Source organism: the organism of the source record quoted next, unplaced genomic scaffold (genome assembly GCF_019419815.1).
Source record: "Pyrus x bretschneideri cultivar Hongxiangsu unplaced genomic scaffold, Pyrus_bretschneideri_v1 Contig3, whole genome shotgun sequence".
Lineage (NCBI taxonomy): Eukaryota > Viridiplantae > Streptophyta > Magnoliopsida > Rosales > Rosaceae > Pyrus > Pyrus x bretschneideri.
In genome coordinates, this window is record NW_025999612.1 from 1,777,182 (window position 1) to 1,795,479 (window position 18,298).

At 36.8% G+C, this 18,298-nt stretch overlaps 1 protein-coding gene across 1 annotated transcript; it reads right to left on the reverse strand.

Annotated features, from left to right (window-relative positions):
* Window positions 1–545: 545 nt before the first annotated feature.
* LOC103954094 (lysophospholipid acyltransferase 1-like) lies at window positions 546–5,633 on the reverse strand. Its single transcript, XM_009365898.3, has 8 exons — window positions 5,273–5,633; window positions 4,546–4,601; window positions 4,045–4,265; window positions 3,536–3,944; window positions 3,103–3,188; window positions 1,349–1,412; window positions 1,072–1,190; window positions 546–866 (listed from the first exon to the last, which is right to left on the reverse strand). The coding sequence occupies exons 1-8, from the start codon at window positions 5,572–5,574 to the stop codon at window positions 726–728; spliced, it is 1,398 nt and encodes a 465-aa protein (XP_009364173.2). The 5' UTR covers window positions 5,575–5,633; the 3' UTR covers window positions 546–725.
* Between the last annotated feature and the right edge of the window lie 12,665 nt (window positions 5,634–18,298).

Sequence of the window (18,298 nt, forward strand, 5' to 3'; positions counted from 1 at the left end):
CCACACACATGAGACTGAATCAAGAAGCAAATATGGGAAACTAAATGAGAAAATTATAGAAATGGTTCCCCAACTTTAACTCAATTGAAGAAGTGATCTCTTAACTTTAACCCAATTGTAGCAATAATTATTCCAACATAACTCGTTTTGACGGAAATTCTAACAAATTTGACAAAAAAAACCATAGTTGCACATTTTGAGAAGTTAAGATACCAATGGTCATAGTTATTTAGTTATAAGACGATTGCTCCAATTAAGTTAAAATTGAAGAATCTTTACTATTATTTAATTGAATGTGGAAAACAAATTTTTTGGTTGTCGATTCGAGTTCTACTCACCATTTTCCGACAAAAATACCCCTCAGGATCAACAAAAGTTCGACTCTAAAACCGACATCGGTGCGTTATGCAATTATACATCAAACCTATGTCCTCCAAATTGTCTCTCAAGTAACATCTGTTTGGACAGCTATTTTCTGAACGACTACAACAGCCTTCTAGTTCGTTATTAGCGTGATTTCGCTTACTGAGTTCGACGCTACAAAAGATGAAACAGATGCTCTACTCAAATAAACATTGATTCAGATGTTAACATAATCAACGTTGCCGGTAGAACAGATGTTACAATCGTTCAAAACAAGGCGAAGTAAACTTGGAAACGAAGCGCCTTCTTATCTCATTCCAAGCACTCCAACGCGTAGCGAATGCTATTGCAGCTGACAAACCTCACTCTTCCTTCCGAGCCTTTGATTTCGCAGGCCTTGGAGGTTTTATTACATAGCTCAGTAGGATCAATGCTATGGGAACAATGGTCCCGATGAAATTCACACTTCCATATGAGGCGAGTGTTTCGTGAAGGCTTAATACCTGTACCATGTGAGACCAACGCATGAGAAACTTTAAAGCATCGGAGGGTGGTATGTGTACATGTACATGTGTGTGTCATGTGTTCATGGTATGTTTGGATGACGTGCTCGTATTAATGTGTCTAAATCACATGTGTTCATGTTCATGTGTGTGTCTAAAAATGGCATGTCTGCATGTGCGAGAGAGAGCGAGAGAGAGCACTAACAATGAAACCAACACAGGAGTAGTTCAGAACCAAGATAGTGTAAGTAAAGTTGATGAACACCAATATCTTCTTAACAACGTCCATAGTTGGAGGTACAGCTTGCTGCCATCTGTAAATCACTGCTTGCGGAAAAGGTAGAAAATGATACAGATTAATTATCTTAAAGAACAAATAATTAGTACATGCTTGCTTATTAAAGCACCTACCCTTCACAGGTAGATAGCAATTTAATGAAACAAAGAAATAACTAGTGAATTAGAAGCAGAAAGACCAATACCTCTTGATCCAGCAATCATCAATGCTGACTGAACAAAGAATATGATGTACCCCGGATAGAGGCCCTGCAGTTTGGAAAATAACCAATACGATACAGATAATTCAAGTTTGAAACGTGCGAAAAATCAAAACATATTCTGGAGATAAGAGAACATAAGGGTTTGAAACAAAAAGTAAGCCGAGTAATTAGTCGAAGAGAAAATGGGCACAAGCATAAATTTTGGGAAATTGGCTTGACGACGCTGAGTGGTGGATGATAAGAAATTATTACGTTAATATTACAAGTACCCTTCCACCCAAAAAAATATCATTTCACTTTAGCAATTTGAACACAAATGAGCACCAAACCAAACATTGGCACAACTAAAAAACTATAGGAACACATGAAATAACACAAAAAGCGTAATTACATTTAAAATAACACAAGTCACAGAGTTCTTTTCGGAGCCAAAAGTGGTGACATGAAAATACAAAACTGGAGGGCATGTTGTTACCCCATCCCCACCCCACCAAATTCTACCCAGCCACCTATTTTTCGCCTTGTATTTGTTAAAGGCACAAAACTTAAACAAAAAATGTAAGCGTAAAATGCATTAAGCAATGTAAGTTACCTAAAGATTGAAATTTGCCACATAATGATTAGATTGAAACCTAAGAATTAAAAGTGACTAAATGCGAAAATATCATTTGTCCAATCTGATAGTATAAATAGTTAATACTTTTTTATGAGAAGAAAATAAAAAGTTAATACTAAGTAAAACTATAAAAATGTGTGGGACGGGGGGGGCTCAAAATCCATCACAATATCACATCCTTTCCCCATCTTGCATCGAGTTTTAATTTTAAATCCAATTGCTACTCAATACTCTACTACAGGCACTATTCTAAAAATTTCTACCTAGGCGCTAGGCGGCTGGCCACTGCCCCGATTAATGCCTAGGCGTTTGAAAATTAAGAAAGGGTGCCTAGACCTGCTGAGGCGCCCGCCTAGACTGCCTAGGCACCCGCGTAGCCCGCCCAGACCCGCCTAGGTTGCAACTCACTTAGATAGAAAATAGATAACTTTCCTTTTGCATTTTATTGTTTCCAATAAATTGTATGAGCTTATTGAACACTTAAATAAACACACACTATATGTTTGCTCCCCATGTTTTCATTATGTTCTAATACTTCATAATATATATAACATTTTATTTTCTAGTTTATGATGAAATTATATATATTTTAAGTACAAACAGACACTTATTTACACGAAATACAATAGATTTACTTAAATCTGCCTAGTCCACCTAGGCGCTAGGCCCCAGCCCGCCGCCCGACTAGCGCCTAGCATCTTTTAGAACCTTGGCTATAGGAAGAGAAAATCATCCTCTTGGTGCCCTATAACATTCAGTCCCAGCATCCCCATTAGAGAAAGAACACTACAGTGTAACAAAGTCCACACATCATAGCTACACGAGGAAATTGTTTATATGACATTTTGAAGAGAACTGTGAACTGGTTAATTATCTGGTAGTAGTTGACCGCTTTTCCTTATTTTTTTTTTTTCTCAGTTTTTTTTTTCAAGTATAAAAGATGGACAGCCAAATCCACTCCGCAGAATGAATGCCAATAGATCCTCTAAGAGAAGCAGAGAACCTATGAAAGCATTTGTAGCAGAGCTATTGTTTGAAGAAACAAAATCTAAAATGGACATAAAATCAGCAAAAGATAAAAACACACATTCAGGATGAGGGTAAGACGGTTTACACTCACATGCCAAACAGCGCTGACGGTCTGTGTAGCCAGCAACTGGAAGAAACCAGCCTTCTTGCTGGGTTTAACAAGCCTTTCATACACATCTACAGAAGAATAATATATTAGATAATTGAACAGTGAATAGTCATCTTTTGTTTCATGTTCATAATATACTAATAATTTAGAAAAATTTCAGCCATTAAATGCAACAGGCACAAAACTGAAGAAACTAGTGACCAGATACCAAACTTCAAATATTGATACCAGGACCAATTACTCATATAGTTCGTTGCATATAGAGATCTTAAAAATGAATACAACTCGGTCCTAACTAGGATTCATTGTTTGGATATGCAAAAGTATTTTCCTGGGAAAATATTTAAACAAAACAAAAATATGGATTGCATGTTACTGACAAAAAGAAAACTTAGGAAGGAAGAGAGATGCTCACAATGACGAAGCCAGGTGCTGACTTGTATGTTCCAAACAAGTGGTAACTGAACTGAACTCTTTGCAAACTCAACACCTATAATATCAACATTTTTTGCATTATCCCACCGAGGTTTTGGTGGTGAGGACTCTGTCCAGCCACTGAAACCGAGACCAGAAAGAATGATAGAAGCCTCTGATATTGACCAAATGAAATAATATTTCCACCTCGCTGTGAATCCGGACATATACTGGTAGCTTAGTCGTTTCCAAAAACCCCATTCTTGGTATATGGGCTCAGTAAATCTTGACAAAGGAAATTGGGGTACCAAATATACATACAAGGCCATACAGAATGCAGCTTGGAGAAGAGCTCGAATTGTTGCTCCATAGGGTGATGGAGATGGTCCATTATCTGAGCAGCTCCATATCTGAAAATGATAATTAATAAAAGCCAACTTATGAGATGGGTCAACCTTAAGAAAACAAAACTAAGAAGAAAGGAAGACACTTGGTACATAATAAGCATACCCCTTTTCCTTCGGTGCAGTCAAGATAATCCTTCATTTCATAAACTGGACCAGCAAAGTGACTACCACAGCAGAGGCAGTAGCCAAGGTACTCGATCAAAGAGGGTAACTTAATCAACCGGTTTTTCTTCTGAGACTCACGCAAACCTTCCTCTTTCAATACCCCATCATTGTAATTGATTGCAGATGAGATGACTTTCAGTGTTAAAACCATTAAGGCCCCTAAGTATGAGAAGGAAATTCAAGCTTAACTGACGCGCATAACAAATAATAGTGCATGAATTTTAGTAATGTTCCAATATATACATTTTTAGTCATGTTAAGAATTCAATAGAAGAGTCCATAAATTCTAGTAAAAAATAAAAAGAAACGGAAGTCATCAAGGACCAAAAACAGAACTTGCCATTTTCTTACAGGAGAACGAGACTCATTGCAACCTACAAAACAGCAGATAATAAAGGAGGAAACGCAAGCCGACTAGAAAGGCTGACATAGTGCTTACCAGTTGCATCGATTCCTCCTTCCTTCCATGCGTCCCCACTCATGTAAAATACATGGCTACACATACAGACAAATGTATATGAATGATCAAGAATTCAGAAACAAAACTTTTATAAATCTCTAGATAGATAAACATTAAAAATTATCGCATATAGATGTTGTTATCACTTCAAGACCGTCAAACATTAACGAAACAATGTTACGTCAATGAAGAACACAAAGATCGGTATACCATTCACATACTGTTAAATATGCAATCATAGTTTCTCCCCAACATCACAAGTGATTGAAACGTAAAAAAAGAGCACCACAATTGATAAAAAGAGTTAAAAGACATAATTTTGGGACAAGTCAGATCTGTAAAACTTAGAACGTAAAGAACCAGAATTTTCAAGAAATTAACAGGTTATAAGGAAAAAAAAACACGAATTAATTTAAATTCATTATGCATTGTCAAATTCGACCATCCATATTTAAAACAAAAAGAAAATTAATAACACTACAGATCATAACATAAACATACCAATAAACCAACACGAACTATCCAGTCAATCACAAGCTTTAGAAAACTAATTAATTTTTTTTTTTATAAACTACGAAACTTACAAAACCACCAATTCAAAATAACACTACCCATCAATTTTTTCTCACAAAATTCGATCACCAATCAAATTGTTCAGAAATTACTCATTGGGTCAAATATTAGTTTTTGTGTTTCGTAAATGTACCAGCCGATGAGGTAGCCGAAGCCCAGGATAAAGGTAATGATTCCGCAATGGTTTCGGGCGAAGACCATGGAAGCATAGCCGAGTAGCATTGGGACTAAGAAATGGAGGTTCGAAGAGAATCCGAATGAAAGATACGAGAGGAGAGCGCCGGAAGCGAAGGCGTAGAGGTGCTTGGCGGGTGGACTGGGGACGAGTCGCCAGATGAAACTGACGGGGATGGTGGCTACAAAACATAGGAGGAAGCGGAGCACCGGAACCGAGACGCCGATCGCGGCGGCCATGGATTCCATCTCAAGGCCCATGGCTTGTATTATCAATCTGCAAATCGAATTGACAAACCTGTCCTGATTTTTATTTAAAAACTCGATTTTTGAGTTGACATACAGAGCCAAATGACTGATAAATGAGTTAAATATAACAATAATTTTACTATAATAATGTAATTTACATTCGTTTTTTACTATAATTAAATTTAATATTTTTCACTTACAATAGAAAAAAAATATCATTATACCATATTAGCAAGCAGACGTTCTTATTGTTTGCGTGGGATGTAGTGATGAATGTTGGTTGGGTGCTGGAGGTTTAATGACAATAGTGTCCTTGGACAATGTCTCTTTCTATTCCATAATTTGTTGAAATCATCGAGAGCATTTATCCATCTCCAGCATTTTCTTGTTGAGTAGCTGAAATCGAAATTAAATTGTAGTTAAATGGTGTTATTTGTCGTTGGCTTTTCCTCTTACTGTTTCTTTGGGACTTGGAAAGCAACATATGATTCAGGAGAGATGGGCGCCATTTGCCCTAGATCCCAACTTGAAACCACCAACCAGATTGAAAGATTGTTGTGTTCGCCTCACTTGACAACGAAATTAGGTGACACATCGTCTAAGTTTGGATAAATCATATTTTGCATCATTAAATTTGGGTGCATTTCAACTTCATACTTCATCTTCAAAAAATTACAATGTCATACACCGAGTTACGATTTAATTGCAATATCATATATTCGTTAGTCAACTCGTCAAACAAGTGTAGGTCTCACATATATGTTGGCATGAATAAAAATTATATTTTAATCACCCCATTGTTGGAAGTATGCCCACAAAGCCACTCATTTGATGTAATAACTTTTGGAATACTTATTGTGTTAAACTATTATATGTTTAATAAAGAGCAAAGCTTATTGTTAATCACTATTTATTGTATTATGTGTGTAAGCAATAAGGGAATCCAAGGAATGTATTTAATCTAAGAGAGAAGTGATTAAGTAAGTTAGATTAACGAGACCTTTCTCTTATGTTCATTCTTAAAACTTTCCTAGCCATAGGATTGCCAATTGGGCATTGAATATCCGCTAAGGTTAGTATGTGTTTTGTTAACTTAAGTGTTGGTATGACTAGTCTCAAGTCATTTAGTGTTGGACACTAAGACAAACACATAGGTGCTCAAAAGGTAACTGAGTACACTGAACTACGATCAAAAGAGAGTTCGAACATACATGTCATGTAAGAACTCATAAGTTGCAATATACAAAGTAATCTTTTGACCTGGGGCATCATAGATGTCTGATGGTTAGGTCCTTGATCTTTGATCATTTCAAAGGCATTCCATCGAGAGTGTACACGACATTGTTGGGGTCAAGTTATCTAGTCATATAAGCATATGAATGCACAACAAGGGATCTCTAACCTTCCATGATGGAGGGAGACTACTCTGAGATATGATTTGGGAGTCTTTGGCCAAAGCGTACGAATATGACTTAAGAAGTTTGTTCTAAATCATATTCAATTGAATCATATAGAGAAGTATCACATTAGATAGTAGACATGAAACAAACTATCACTAAAATAATGTGATTAAGAGTATTGTATTAGAGAATGACCGTATTGCATTGTAATTGTAACTGGATAGGTTCTCCAACCACTTCTACTTAGCTTGGGTAGCCATGACATACTGCTAGGTGTCACTCATGGTTTGTGGAAGCCCTGAAGATTAGCAAACACTAATCTTCATCAAAGGGAGAATTAAAATGTAGTTTCAATTCACAATCAATCGTTAAGAGTAACAATTGCCCACTACCTCGCTAATTGGAACCTAATAGATCGTACACTGAGTAAGGATGAAAGTGAAGAAATATAAATGAGATGGATAGGCAATTAAATGGTTTAATTGGGAATGGTCAAGATTAATTAATTAGTTAATTAATTACACGAAAGATTCGTATTGGGCTTTTAAGTTAGTTTCGGGTCTTGGGGCCCAAAAGGGTTTTGGTCCACAAGGTCCATTGAGTTTAAGTTGTGAGACAACTAAAACTAAATGGAAATTAACCCAAATATAAAGTCAAAACTAGCCATAGGGTGAGTGGTAGCAAACTTGGGTTAAGTGCAAGTTTACCACTCACATGTGAGGTGGTATAAAGGAATCTTTATAGCCATTCTCTCACTATGGTTTTCCTAAGGCAAAGAAGAGAAACTTTTTCTCCTTTTGCTCTATAGAGGCCAGCCTTCCTAGGAGTTCACTAGCATCCAACTTTCTCTAGGTAATCCATTTCATCGTCACATCATCATCCTTGGTGTGGAGACTTAGAGGCACCAAACTTTTGATATTTTTGGAGTTCCTTTCCTTACATCCTCAAGGACCAAAGGAGCATCAAAAGGGAAGAAAATCACATGGAAGATCTAAGGAGCTAGGAGATGACTTGAAGACCCTCCACTTGGGTGAATCCCTTTTGTAAACAAGGATGTGCTTCAAGGGTAATGAATCTCAAAATCCTTTCTTCTCTTTAATGTTGTTAAAAAGTCTTGTGTTTCACCATTCACTAGGCTTTGAAAGTCATGGGCTTTAGAATTGTTTCTTAATGCATGCCTACAGGCGCAGTGCTGCTTTATGCCAAAACATTATCAATAACTAAGATGCTTGATCTAGTGTTTTGAGCTAAGTACAATAAACTGAAAATGCACTTAGATATGGAGCTTTAGTCTTCATAATCTCAACAAAGGTTTCTTTTGACGCTATATGGGTATACTCAGGGGTAACACCTTCTGGGTGTAGTTCGACTGATGAACCAGTATATTGTCAAAACCATGCTCGAAACTTTAGGTCAAGATAGTGTTGAGTTTTTCCAACTTCAGGTGCAAGGCAGTTTTCTCAAGCTTTGTAGGAGTCTGAGATTCATGTCATTGACATGAACTTCAAGTCTAGTAATTTCATATTTGTACACACAGGGTCATATATCCCTAACTGGACAAATATTCACTTAGATTGGTACACCATCCGCCCAGATTGTTCTAAATCCATAAAGTGAAAGCCTCGTCTAAATCCAAAAGGTGTTCAACAGTCCAAAACCATTTGAATGAGTACATGTAAGTCATTCCAAAACTTCCATGTAGTTTTCGAATCATAATCCCAAAGATACATTACAACTCTGTTTATAAGCTGCAATCAATCCAGGTTGTATGAGAGAAGCCTTGCGCCATAAGGCACTGTTATACTAGACTATTTGATTCATCTTATTTGACATGGATTGTGTCTTTCCAGTTAACCCATCCATTCTACTTTGTCACTAATCAACAAAACGCAGTTTGATACTGTTACTTTTCATTTATATCGGTAGCTACCATACAAGTAAAGCGTCATCGATGATAATTTCATTCCAATTTCATATCTCATCCAAACTAGCTGGACCGAGAACTTCAAGTCTCGGGAGTAACCTGGATTAATCTCATGAGATGGAAATGATTGAAACAACAATCGAGGAAGGGATTCGTTTGTGCCATGATTCTCTCATGAGACAGTAATCGAGGAAGGGATTCGTTTGTGCCATATTTCTTCAATTCCGTGGAAGCGAACCTTCGAACTGGTTGATCTGACACGTTTTAGACCAAAGACAAATTGATTGGCTATCCACGGGTGTATCGGGGTTGGCCACTAGGTGCAGCAATACACCCGCGAGTGAATTGCTGATGCACATAGTAGCATGCCTTCTAAGGACAATGACATCCATAGGCTACATTTATCTTTGCAAGCATGTCTGCAACTGGTATATGCAATTTTGTCATTTTTGCTAGAGCAAAGAAAGCACCTAGAAACACTTTGATGGTTTAGAATATGGGATCGAGATGAGATATAGCGAGGGTGTCCACGATAATTCATGTCATTCTTCAAGAACGTTAATGTTTTTATCTCCCCCTAACAACAGGAAGATTGTTTTATGAAAGTGATAGGTCGCTTGCACAGGCTTAAGGAGAATCATAATCAACATTGATTCATATATATTTTTTAGGAACCGTATTGGTATATTGTTGTGGCTCAGTTAACAAACAAAGTGTACACCCATATGCATGAGTACGAAACATTACATTGTACCAAGTTACCAACTATAGCGCCAAAATAAGATTGGGTGGCAATGGGCCTTAGGCGGACCAACATAGCTGCATGCAATATTATATAGCCCTACATAGAAAATTTGAAAGCTTGGTGTGTTCCCTACCAAAGTCTATACGACCACTGAAAGGTGTTTGATGATCGATTTTTGCAAGATTGTTTGGGTGTGAATATAGGGAATTGAAATGTTCAAATTATATCCAAACAAAATGTAATAATCATTGATTTTGTTTAATGTAAACTTTCTGGCATTACCTAGTCTTCTGGACTCTATAGATAATTGAAGTGGTGAGCCCATAACTTAATAATCGATGCCAAGATTCTAGCAAGTAGTGTTGGGTATGGACAAACATGCAACCAATGTATCGATACATCAACCAAAACCCTAAATTAATTAAATGGTCTGCATTTTGATTAGATTAGTTCACAAATATTCCCTTTAATCTGTTGTAGGAAAGATGGAGGATCTGTACGGATCATTATAGTACATAGGCAAGTAATTAGCTTGCCTGGTAAAGATCTTAGTAGCTAGGTTAGTAACTAGCTTGCCTAATAAAGATCAGTGAGCATGTTTGGCAAGGTACGCTTCCAGTACGATGTCCTCACTACTAGTAAGGAATGTCCTATTCAGCGCATCATCAATCAACCTAGATATCCCAAATGTTTGTGCCATAACACCCTTTGGAATCCTGGACTTTCTAGCTGGCCATATAGTGGGCCTTTGCAAAGCGAAGGATTGTGATGTGTAATCCATTCGGGAGGTGTTTCATCTTCTCTAGAATATATTTCTGGCTATATTCGTAAGAAGTTATTCAAAAGGAATTGCACTCCATTTTCTATGGTGGCTTCAATAGGTAATAACTCTCTCGAATATCCTTAAAGCTTAAAAAGCATTCTTCCAGAACAAAGTGAGTATAAGGCTTCCCTTATGGTAAAGTTAATACCTATAGACAACATGATATAGTACTGTCATGCCCCACAATTAGGTTAGATAGGCCTGAAAGTGTTGTTAAAGGGTAATTAGGCATGAATTTAGCAAATGGAACCAGACAACTAACTGCCCCACAAGATATAAGTATGAGTTAATTGAATAAGGTCACGTGTATTATCTTGAGTCAATTAGCTTGTGTTTGGGAACAATAATGTTATCCAAAGCTGAAACAAACACCAAACTTAAATTTGAAAACTAGGAAATTGTTCACAAAGTAAACCAAATTTACTAAGGGGGTTAAAATGGCTTCCCATGTCAAAATTTAACTCTCTAAATGTGTTAGGTGGAGCAAAATTAGTCTCACATATTGACTACGGAAATAGTACACCTTAACAACATTGGTAGAGGCACAAACAAGTGCATAGCTAATGGTCTTTTCCATCAAAACGTAAGTAGATTCTGCAAGGTTAAGGTTCATGAATACTATCCCTTATTCTTGAAGTTTTAAGTCTCAAAGGTTCGGAAATATTGTCCCTTATTTTTTAAGTTTTAGGTCTTAGGTGCCAAGAATCACGTTTCTGTTTGTGATGCCACCCCATAGCAGGCCCTGATTCTATCATTTGTTGTAAAATAAACGCAAAAGTGAGTGAGAGAGAGACAAACAGACAAACAAACAAACAAAGAGACCTAAACTTGGGTTTAGTGTTAGAAATGTGCCCTAAAACCAATCATATGATGATATTTTACGGACATTTCACATGTTAAACTAATATAGTTTAATATAAAGGGCAAAGATTATTATTTTAAGCCGTCTCATATAAATGTTATATGCTTAAACGATAAGTCCAAGGAATATGTAATTGGGAGAATGTGATTTAAAGAAGTTAGATTCATGAGACCATTCTTTTTTGTATACATATCTTAAATGTTCCTGATCATAGGATTGCCAATTGGGCATTGACAGTCTGTTAAGATCAGTACGTACTATGTCTTCTCTTAGGAAGAGTGACTTGTCTCGAGTCATTGGTGTGACTGACACCAAGACAAGCATGTAGGTGCTCAATAGAGAATGGGTCAACTAAACATGATCAATAATGAGTTCTTATATTCATGTCACATGAGAACTCATGGTTAGGATCATGCAAAGTACTACTTTAACCTGAGGCATCATAGTTGTCTTGTGGTTAGGTCCTTGATCTTTGACTATGTCAAAGTCACTCCGTCAGAGGGTGTCCATGACATAGCTAGGGTTAAGCCACTTAGCCATGGAGGCAAGTGAATGCGCAACAAGGGATCTCTAACCTTCAAACTGTTTGAGGGAGAATACTCTATGATATGATTAAGAATCTTTGGCCAGAGTATGAATAAGATTTAGGAAGTTGTTCCAAATCACATTCAAGGTAATCATATAAGTAAGAGCATCACATTGGGCAGTAGACATGAATGAACTATCAAACTAAACAATATAGTCAAGAGTATTGTATTAGAGAAAGACCGTATTGCATTGTAATCCTAAACTGAATAGGTTCTCCACCTCTTCTGATTAGCTTAGGTAGCCATGACATACTGCTAGGTGTCATTCATGGTTTGTGGAAGCCCTAAAGGTGTATAATCACTAAAAGGAGAATTGAAAGTAAGTTTCAATTCACAATCAATTTGAAGAGTTCTAATCGCCCACTACCTCACTAAAAGGAACCTAATGGATCATACACCGAGTAAGGTAGAGATTGAAGAAACAACGGAGATGAGTAAGAATAATTAAATGGTTTAATTATTTATGGCTATGATTAATTAATATGTTAATTAATCAAACAAATATGTTCGTTATAGACCTCGGGTTAGTTTTGGGCCGTAAGGCCCAATGAGATTTGAATGTCAAGCCCATTAACTCAAGTTGTATTGATGCGAACTAAATAAGCACACAAATTAAAACCCTCTTGTGACAATTGTAGTATAAGTATAAGTAGGGATCGTTCTTAACCGGGGATTAGGAGGGATTGCAAAATCACTTGGAAACTGACTCAAAAACGTAAAACAAAGGTTAAAACACTAAACTAGACTCAAAGAATACAAAACTAAACAATAAAAACACTAAAACAAATCAAAAGACTCAAAACAGCACCAAAACACTCAAAACTGCCTTAAAAACACTTTCTGGGCAGTTTTGAGCACTTTGGTGAATTTGGACGAATTTGGGTAATAACTTGAATCAAAACACTTAAAAACACAAACTAAGACACTTTCTAACTAAATTGGACACTAAAGTAAAAGGGGATTGAGGTTTTGACGAAATTAAACTAAATGCACAGATTGTAATTTAAAGGCAGAATGTAAATATGAATGTGATGAAAATATGGATGAATGCTAGCTAGAAGGTTCTTCTCCACACATGTCACACTTGCATACAATTTGATTTTCAGTTGGTCTTTCGATGAATTATGAACCTCAACACTCCAAGTTAATTAGGTCCGCTTAAATTAACCTTCAGATTTCCCTAGAATCATTGAATTGGATGAATATGCATCGCAACCAAATTATTCCTAACAAGTTCTCTATATGAACAGCATGATAAAGATACAAGTTAGAATCATTACGTTCTTTGGAAATCATAAGCATCGACAAGGCATTTGTAACTATGAAAAGCATGATACTCTTGCCAGGAATTCATTTAACGCGATTGTTTATAAGCAACCTCCACTACTTGTGAATATAAGTTCATAACTATTAGGTGAAATTCACTTATATTCTAGCGTCATATTCATGCATGAAAATTAAGCGTGCACTCTCAATAAATATACACAAATAAGTTATCAATCAAGTAGTTAAACAAATTGAATCCACAATACATGAAATTCCAACCAAAAGTAATCAAATCATATTGCAAGCATAAACATGGTTTCGAATCACCCCCTAGCTAAATAGGGGTTTAGCCTCTCATGTTCACAAAAAGAGAAATACAATTGAATTTAAACATAAAGCACCAAGGATTGATTACACCTAGAACACCCAATGAATCCACTTGAATTTCTGCGCGTCTAAGCTCCTCTTTCCTCTTCTCCTTGCTGCGGCAGTGAGGTTAAATGGTGTTTTTGGATGATTTTCTGGTTTAGGGATGGATGTATGGTGATATGGTGGTGCGGCAAGGTGGTGGGATGATGGAGGAAGGTTTGAATGGTGGCTGCAATGGTGGGAAGGTGGCTGGAATGGGTGGAGAAGGCTGCGGCTTAGGGGTTTTTGGGTGATGGTGGCTGCGGCAAAAGGGAGAGAATAGGGTTATGGTGGCTGAATAATATGAAGAATGAATAAAAATGTGAAGGAGAGCTCTAGGGTGCGGCTGAAATTAGTTTATATAGGGTTTTAGAAACATTGAACCCTAGCTTATTTTTATTAACTAAAAATTAAAACAAAGGCTGCTGGAATTAGGGAATTAAATTAGAAATTAAAGGGGATGGCTGCAAGGTGCGGCTAGGGTTTAGGTTAGGAGAGGGAAATAGGGTTTAAGTGCACAACATTGGACAAAAATGCCCCCCCTTGCACGGTAAGGGAAAGGGATTAGGGTTAATGCACGGCAAGGTTGTGTAAGTGGGCTTAGGGCCTTCGTTTTGTGTCCTAAAGTGCCTACAAGGCCTTCAAAGTGGCTAGAAAATACGGACGTTTAAGATTAGGAAAGGTTACCAAAACGGGAAACCTAGGGTTAACTTTCCTACTTCAAGTAGGAATCCTTGTTTGAGTAGGAATCCTCGTTTTGGTAGGAATTCATCGTTGGAGTAGGAATTCATCGTTTCTTCAAGTCTTCAACTCATTCATTCCTCATTTGCTCCAAAAGACTCCAATTTGCATCTTCTTGCACACTTTGGCCTTATAATCTGAAAATGCACAAAAGTGACTTTAAACACTAAAATAACTAAGGAAACACAACATAAATGCACGAGAACAAGCTAATTAAGTCGCGTGAATATGCTCCTATCATGTATGACAACTTGAAACACAAAGGGCCTTAAAGCCCAAAGAACCCAATATGGCCATAGGAGTAAGGGGTAGTAAACTTGGCTCAATTGCAAGTTTGCCACTCCATTATGAGTTGGTATAAAAGCAACTTTATAGCAATTTCATCCTTAGCGTTTCTTTTGAAGAAAAAGGTGAAAACACAAGCTCTCATTTTCTCTCTAGGAGTTCGGCCACATTGGAGAAATTACTAGCATCTATTTCATCCAAGGTCACTCATCTCTTCATCAATTCTCTCCTTAGTGTGGAGACTTAGAGGTTCTCTATTTTGGGAACTTGGAGAATCTATTCTACCATCCTCCTCCAAGAAATCCATGGAGCTAAGAAGAAAGGAATGAAGGCCCTCTCTCTTGGGTGATTAGCCTTTGCTTATGCAAAGAGGAATCAACAAAGGTATAAGATTTCTCAACTCACTTTGTTTTGAGTTGAGTTTTGGTTCATCATAGCTACTAGGCTTTGAATTTCATGGGTTAAGTTTTGTTTTTGAGTGCATACAAGCATGATTCCACCTTTTAATTGTTAATAGCATGCATAGATGTTGCTAAAATGAACTTGTTTTCACAAATATTTCCTTCATTTAGGAGGTTCTAGTCGAAGCTGGAGGGGTATGTTAGGTACTCTTTAGTTGAAGATGGATAAGCAGATTTAGTAAGTGTCTGCTGAATGCAGAGCCTTCTATCCTGTACATCTCTGCTGAAGTATAGCATGTCATTTGATGGGCCCTAGCTGAAAGTTAGTAATACCATTTGATAGGCTCCAACCGAAGCTAAGTTGGTAACCTCCCAGCCAAATTACTAGGATACATTTCTCTCACAATTGTGGTAGTAATCAGATTCGAGAATTCGGTAAACTTCCACTCACATTTCTGCTTTGGGAGCAAGTTAGAAACATGGAATGATAAAAAAAATCTTCTATACTAAAAAAATTCGACCAGATTCTATAAACTTCATAACTTGTCAAGCCCCGGACCCGGGTAGACAATAAAAACTCGAACTTGAATCTAAAACGTGAGTTAAAAACTCAATAAATAAAAGGAAATTAAAACTGGTTGGAAAATAAACTCTTCTTATTAAAATAATTCATGATTCTTAAACAAATCAAGAATTCTTTACAACCTACAGTAAATGAATGAATAAAATTCCATTCTCAGATCTAATCCGATCTCATCCCACCTACCTTCTTGAATATCTAGTTCGTAAACCTGCATAACAATAGAGGGATGAGCTTCAACAGCTCAGTAGAGACATAACCTTATCACAGTAAATTGACAATATTAAATTAAGTGTTATGAAATCATATAGCCAAACATCAAATCACAAATTATAATAATGCATATATGCAATCCAACCTCTTCAACTACACATGTTAATTTATATAATAAAACACGCGGACCTGCACATCTTATACCATGCATTTTACCATTGCAATGGTGGTTCAAATGTTCTATTATAGAAACTAACTCCCATACGATATCCCAAGTTCATAAACCCCTTTTGCTAGTCATTTTATCTAATTCATTGATCTCCAACCCAAATCACCCACATCGACAATTCCCGCTGATATCCTATGCTAATGTGCACATCGGGCTGGCCTGGAACTGGTTTCACAATGATTAGATTCAACTACACAAAAGATCATTTCCAACTATCCTCATTTCCCAAATTCAAATCTCAACATTGAAGTTCCAGCCACATCTCACAACATTAGTGATGCACAAATAATGTCATTTCATCTTTCATATGTATCATAGTATATTCTCAACAAATAGCATTCTAGCAGTAATTCCATAACCAATAACAAGTAAACACTTAACTGAAGCAATTAACCAATTAAAATCCAACCACATTAATCAACCAAAAAGATCAAGAGTATTATAACACTTCACGAAATTTGATAAAATCAATTTCCATAAAGGTTTGCCTTATTTCCCCTACCTCGATTATAAAGCTAAAACGAAGATCCACATAACTACCGGAATAACTAAGCTCCACGTATTTATCTACGTCACGACTGAAATAGCTAAGTTCCACGTACTTAAGCAAGTTCATTGATCACTACAATGCCATGTATTTCTTCCACACTATTTTCTTTTCTAATCTCTCTCTCTCTAGCATGCACATATTTAATACAAAGCAACATACTCTGCATGAAAACTATATGCAATGTACAAGATATAGAGATTTGGAAGAATGGTACGAATAAAAATTAAAGATTGGATGTTATTTATAGTAGGCAAAGCTTGGCTATAAGGGAAGAAATAGATAGAAATGGGCTGAGAATAAACATTGGTACATCCCTTAAAAGGAACACGTAATTGATGACTCATGGAATGCAGGACCACGTGGCACTTCATGATAAGGTGACTGACGCATCACAAAATGATGTGTCGTGCGTTTCATATGGCCAGGTAGGAAACTTGATGAATATGAGATAAAGATGGCTTAATTAGTGACTAAGCTATGCATGCAAACGTGTAGCATGCACGACACGATATCACAAAAATATGTGATGGTTCCATAAGGAATTGGTTATAGCAAACGGGTTGGCTAAGAGAATATGGGTCAAAATACTATATAATATGTAAAATTAAAAATACGAGTTCTCACATAACTGTACCTACAGATTGACGTGAATGTTGAGTAAAAAATAATCACAAGACAACACGTGGATTTCTGGACAGGAGAGGACAAAATACCCTTGAGGTATAACGGGATTCCTATGCGTGAGCAGCGGGCAATCATCCTTCAACCAAGTAAAAAATGCCCAAAAAAGGTAACAATTCAAAATCCATCTCATCAAATCCCTTTTACAAGGTAATTCCCAAAACCTATCTCATTCCATATATTTTTTTACCTCTTTTTCCCTCTTTTAGCTAATCAATTAAGCTGTCATTCCATAACTTACAAAATATTCCACATAAATTACATAACCTCCCAAAAACATTCCTTTTATTATGTTAATTAGCCAATTAATATATTTATTCCTAATCAATATATTAATTGCTAATTAAATCACCAAATAACACCCAAAATAAACATAAAGGGCCGGCCACTCTTTCTCCAAAGAGGACCGGCCATACCCTATAAATATCACCCATTTTTCTCTAAAAACCTAGGTTCACACTCTTACAAAATTCCAAAAACTCTCTAAACACTTTTCTCTCTAAATTCTAACTTTAGCATCGGAGTTTCTTCGGCCAAACCCCCCCCCCCCCCCAATTCATCGTGGGAGCGTGAGGCTCTTGGCCTTGACCCTAAGGTGTTAATTGTTTTGTAGGTGCAATTTTGTCCAAGAAGAAGGACGAAGAAATTTGCATCCACAGTAAAGGTTTCAATCATGTCTTGCTTCAGGCAAAAGATCATCTTCGCATGATTGGAACTGTCCGTAAGAGTGAGTCAAATAGCCATGGAATCCTCTTCAGTGAGGTACTTCCATTTAATAATTCAGGCATAAATCTTTGAATAAAGATCGTGCCGGAGGCTTATTCAGCTCTTCAACACCATTGCTGACTATAATAGTTTCAAGCTTTGCATAGTCAAGTGGAGCTTCACATCTTGTACCCGCATAAGATAGTTCTGAAACTTCCAAATCAGTGAAATCGAACTTCTTACAGTTCTACAATTTGCTGAAAGGAGCAAACAAAATTATGATTGGTGCTATGAGAAATAAAACCTCCATAAGCATCAAAGTTAGAACATTCGGGT

Coding starts and splice junctions, on each gene's coding strand:
- LOC103954094 (XM_009365898.3), bottom strand. CDS start 5,574: ATGGGCCTTGAGATGGAATCCATGGCCGCCGCGATCGGCGTCTCGGTT. Junction 4,266..4,545: donor AGGAGGAATCGATGCAACTG/GTAAGCACTATG, acceptor TCTCATACTTAG/GGGCCTTAATGGTTTTAACA. Junction 1,413..3,102: donor CCGTCAGCGCTGTTTGGCAT/GTGAGTGTAAAC, acceptor TCCAAACTGCAG/GGCCTCTATCCGGGGTACAT.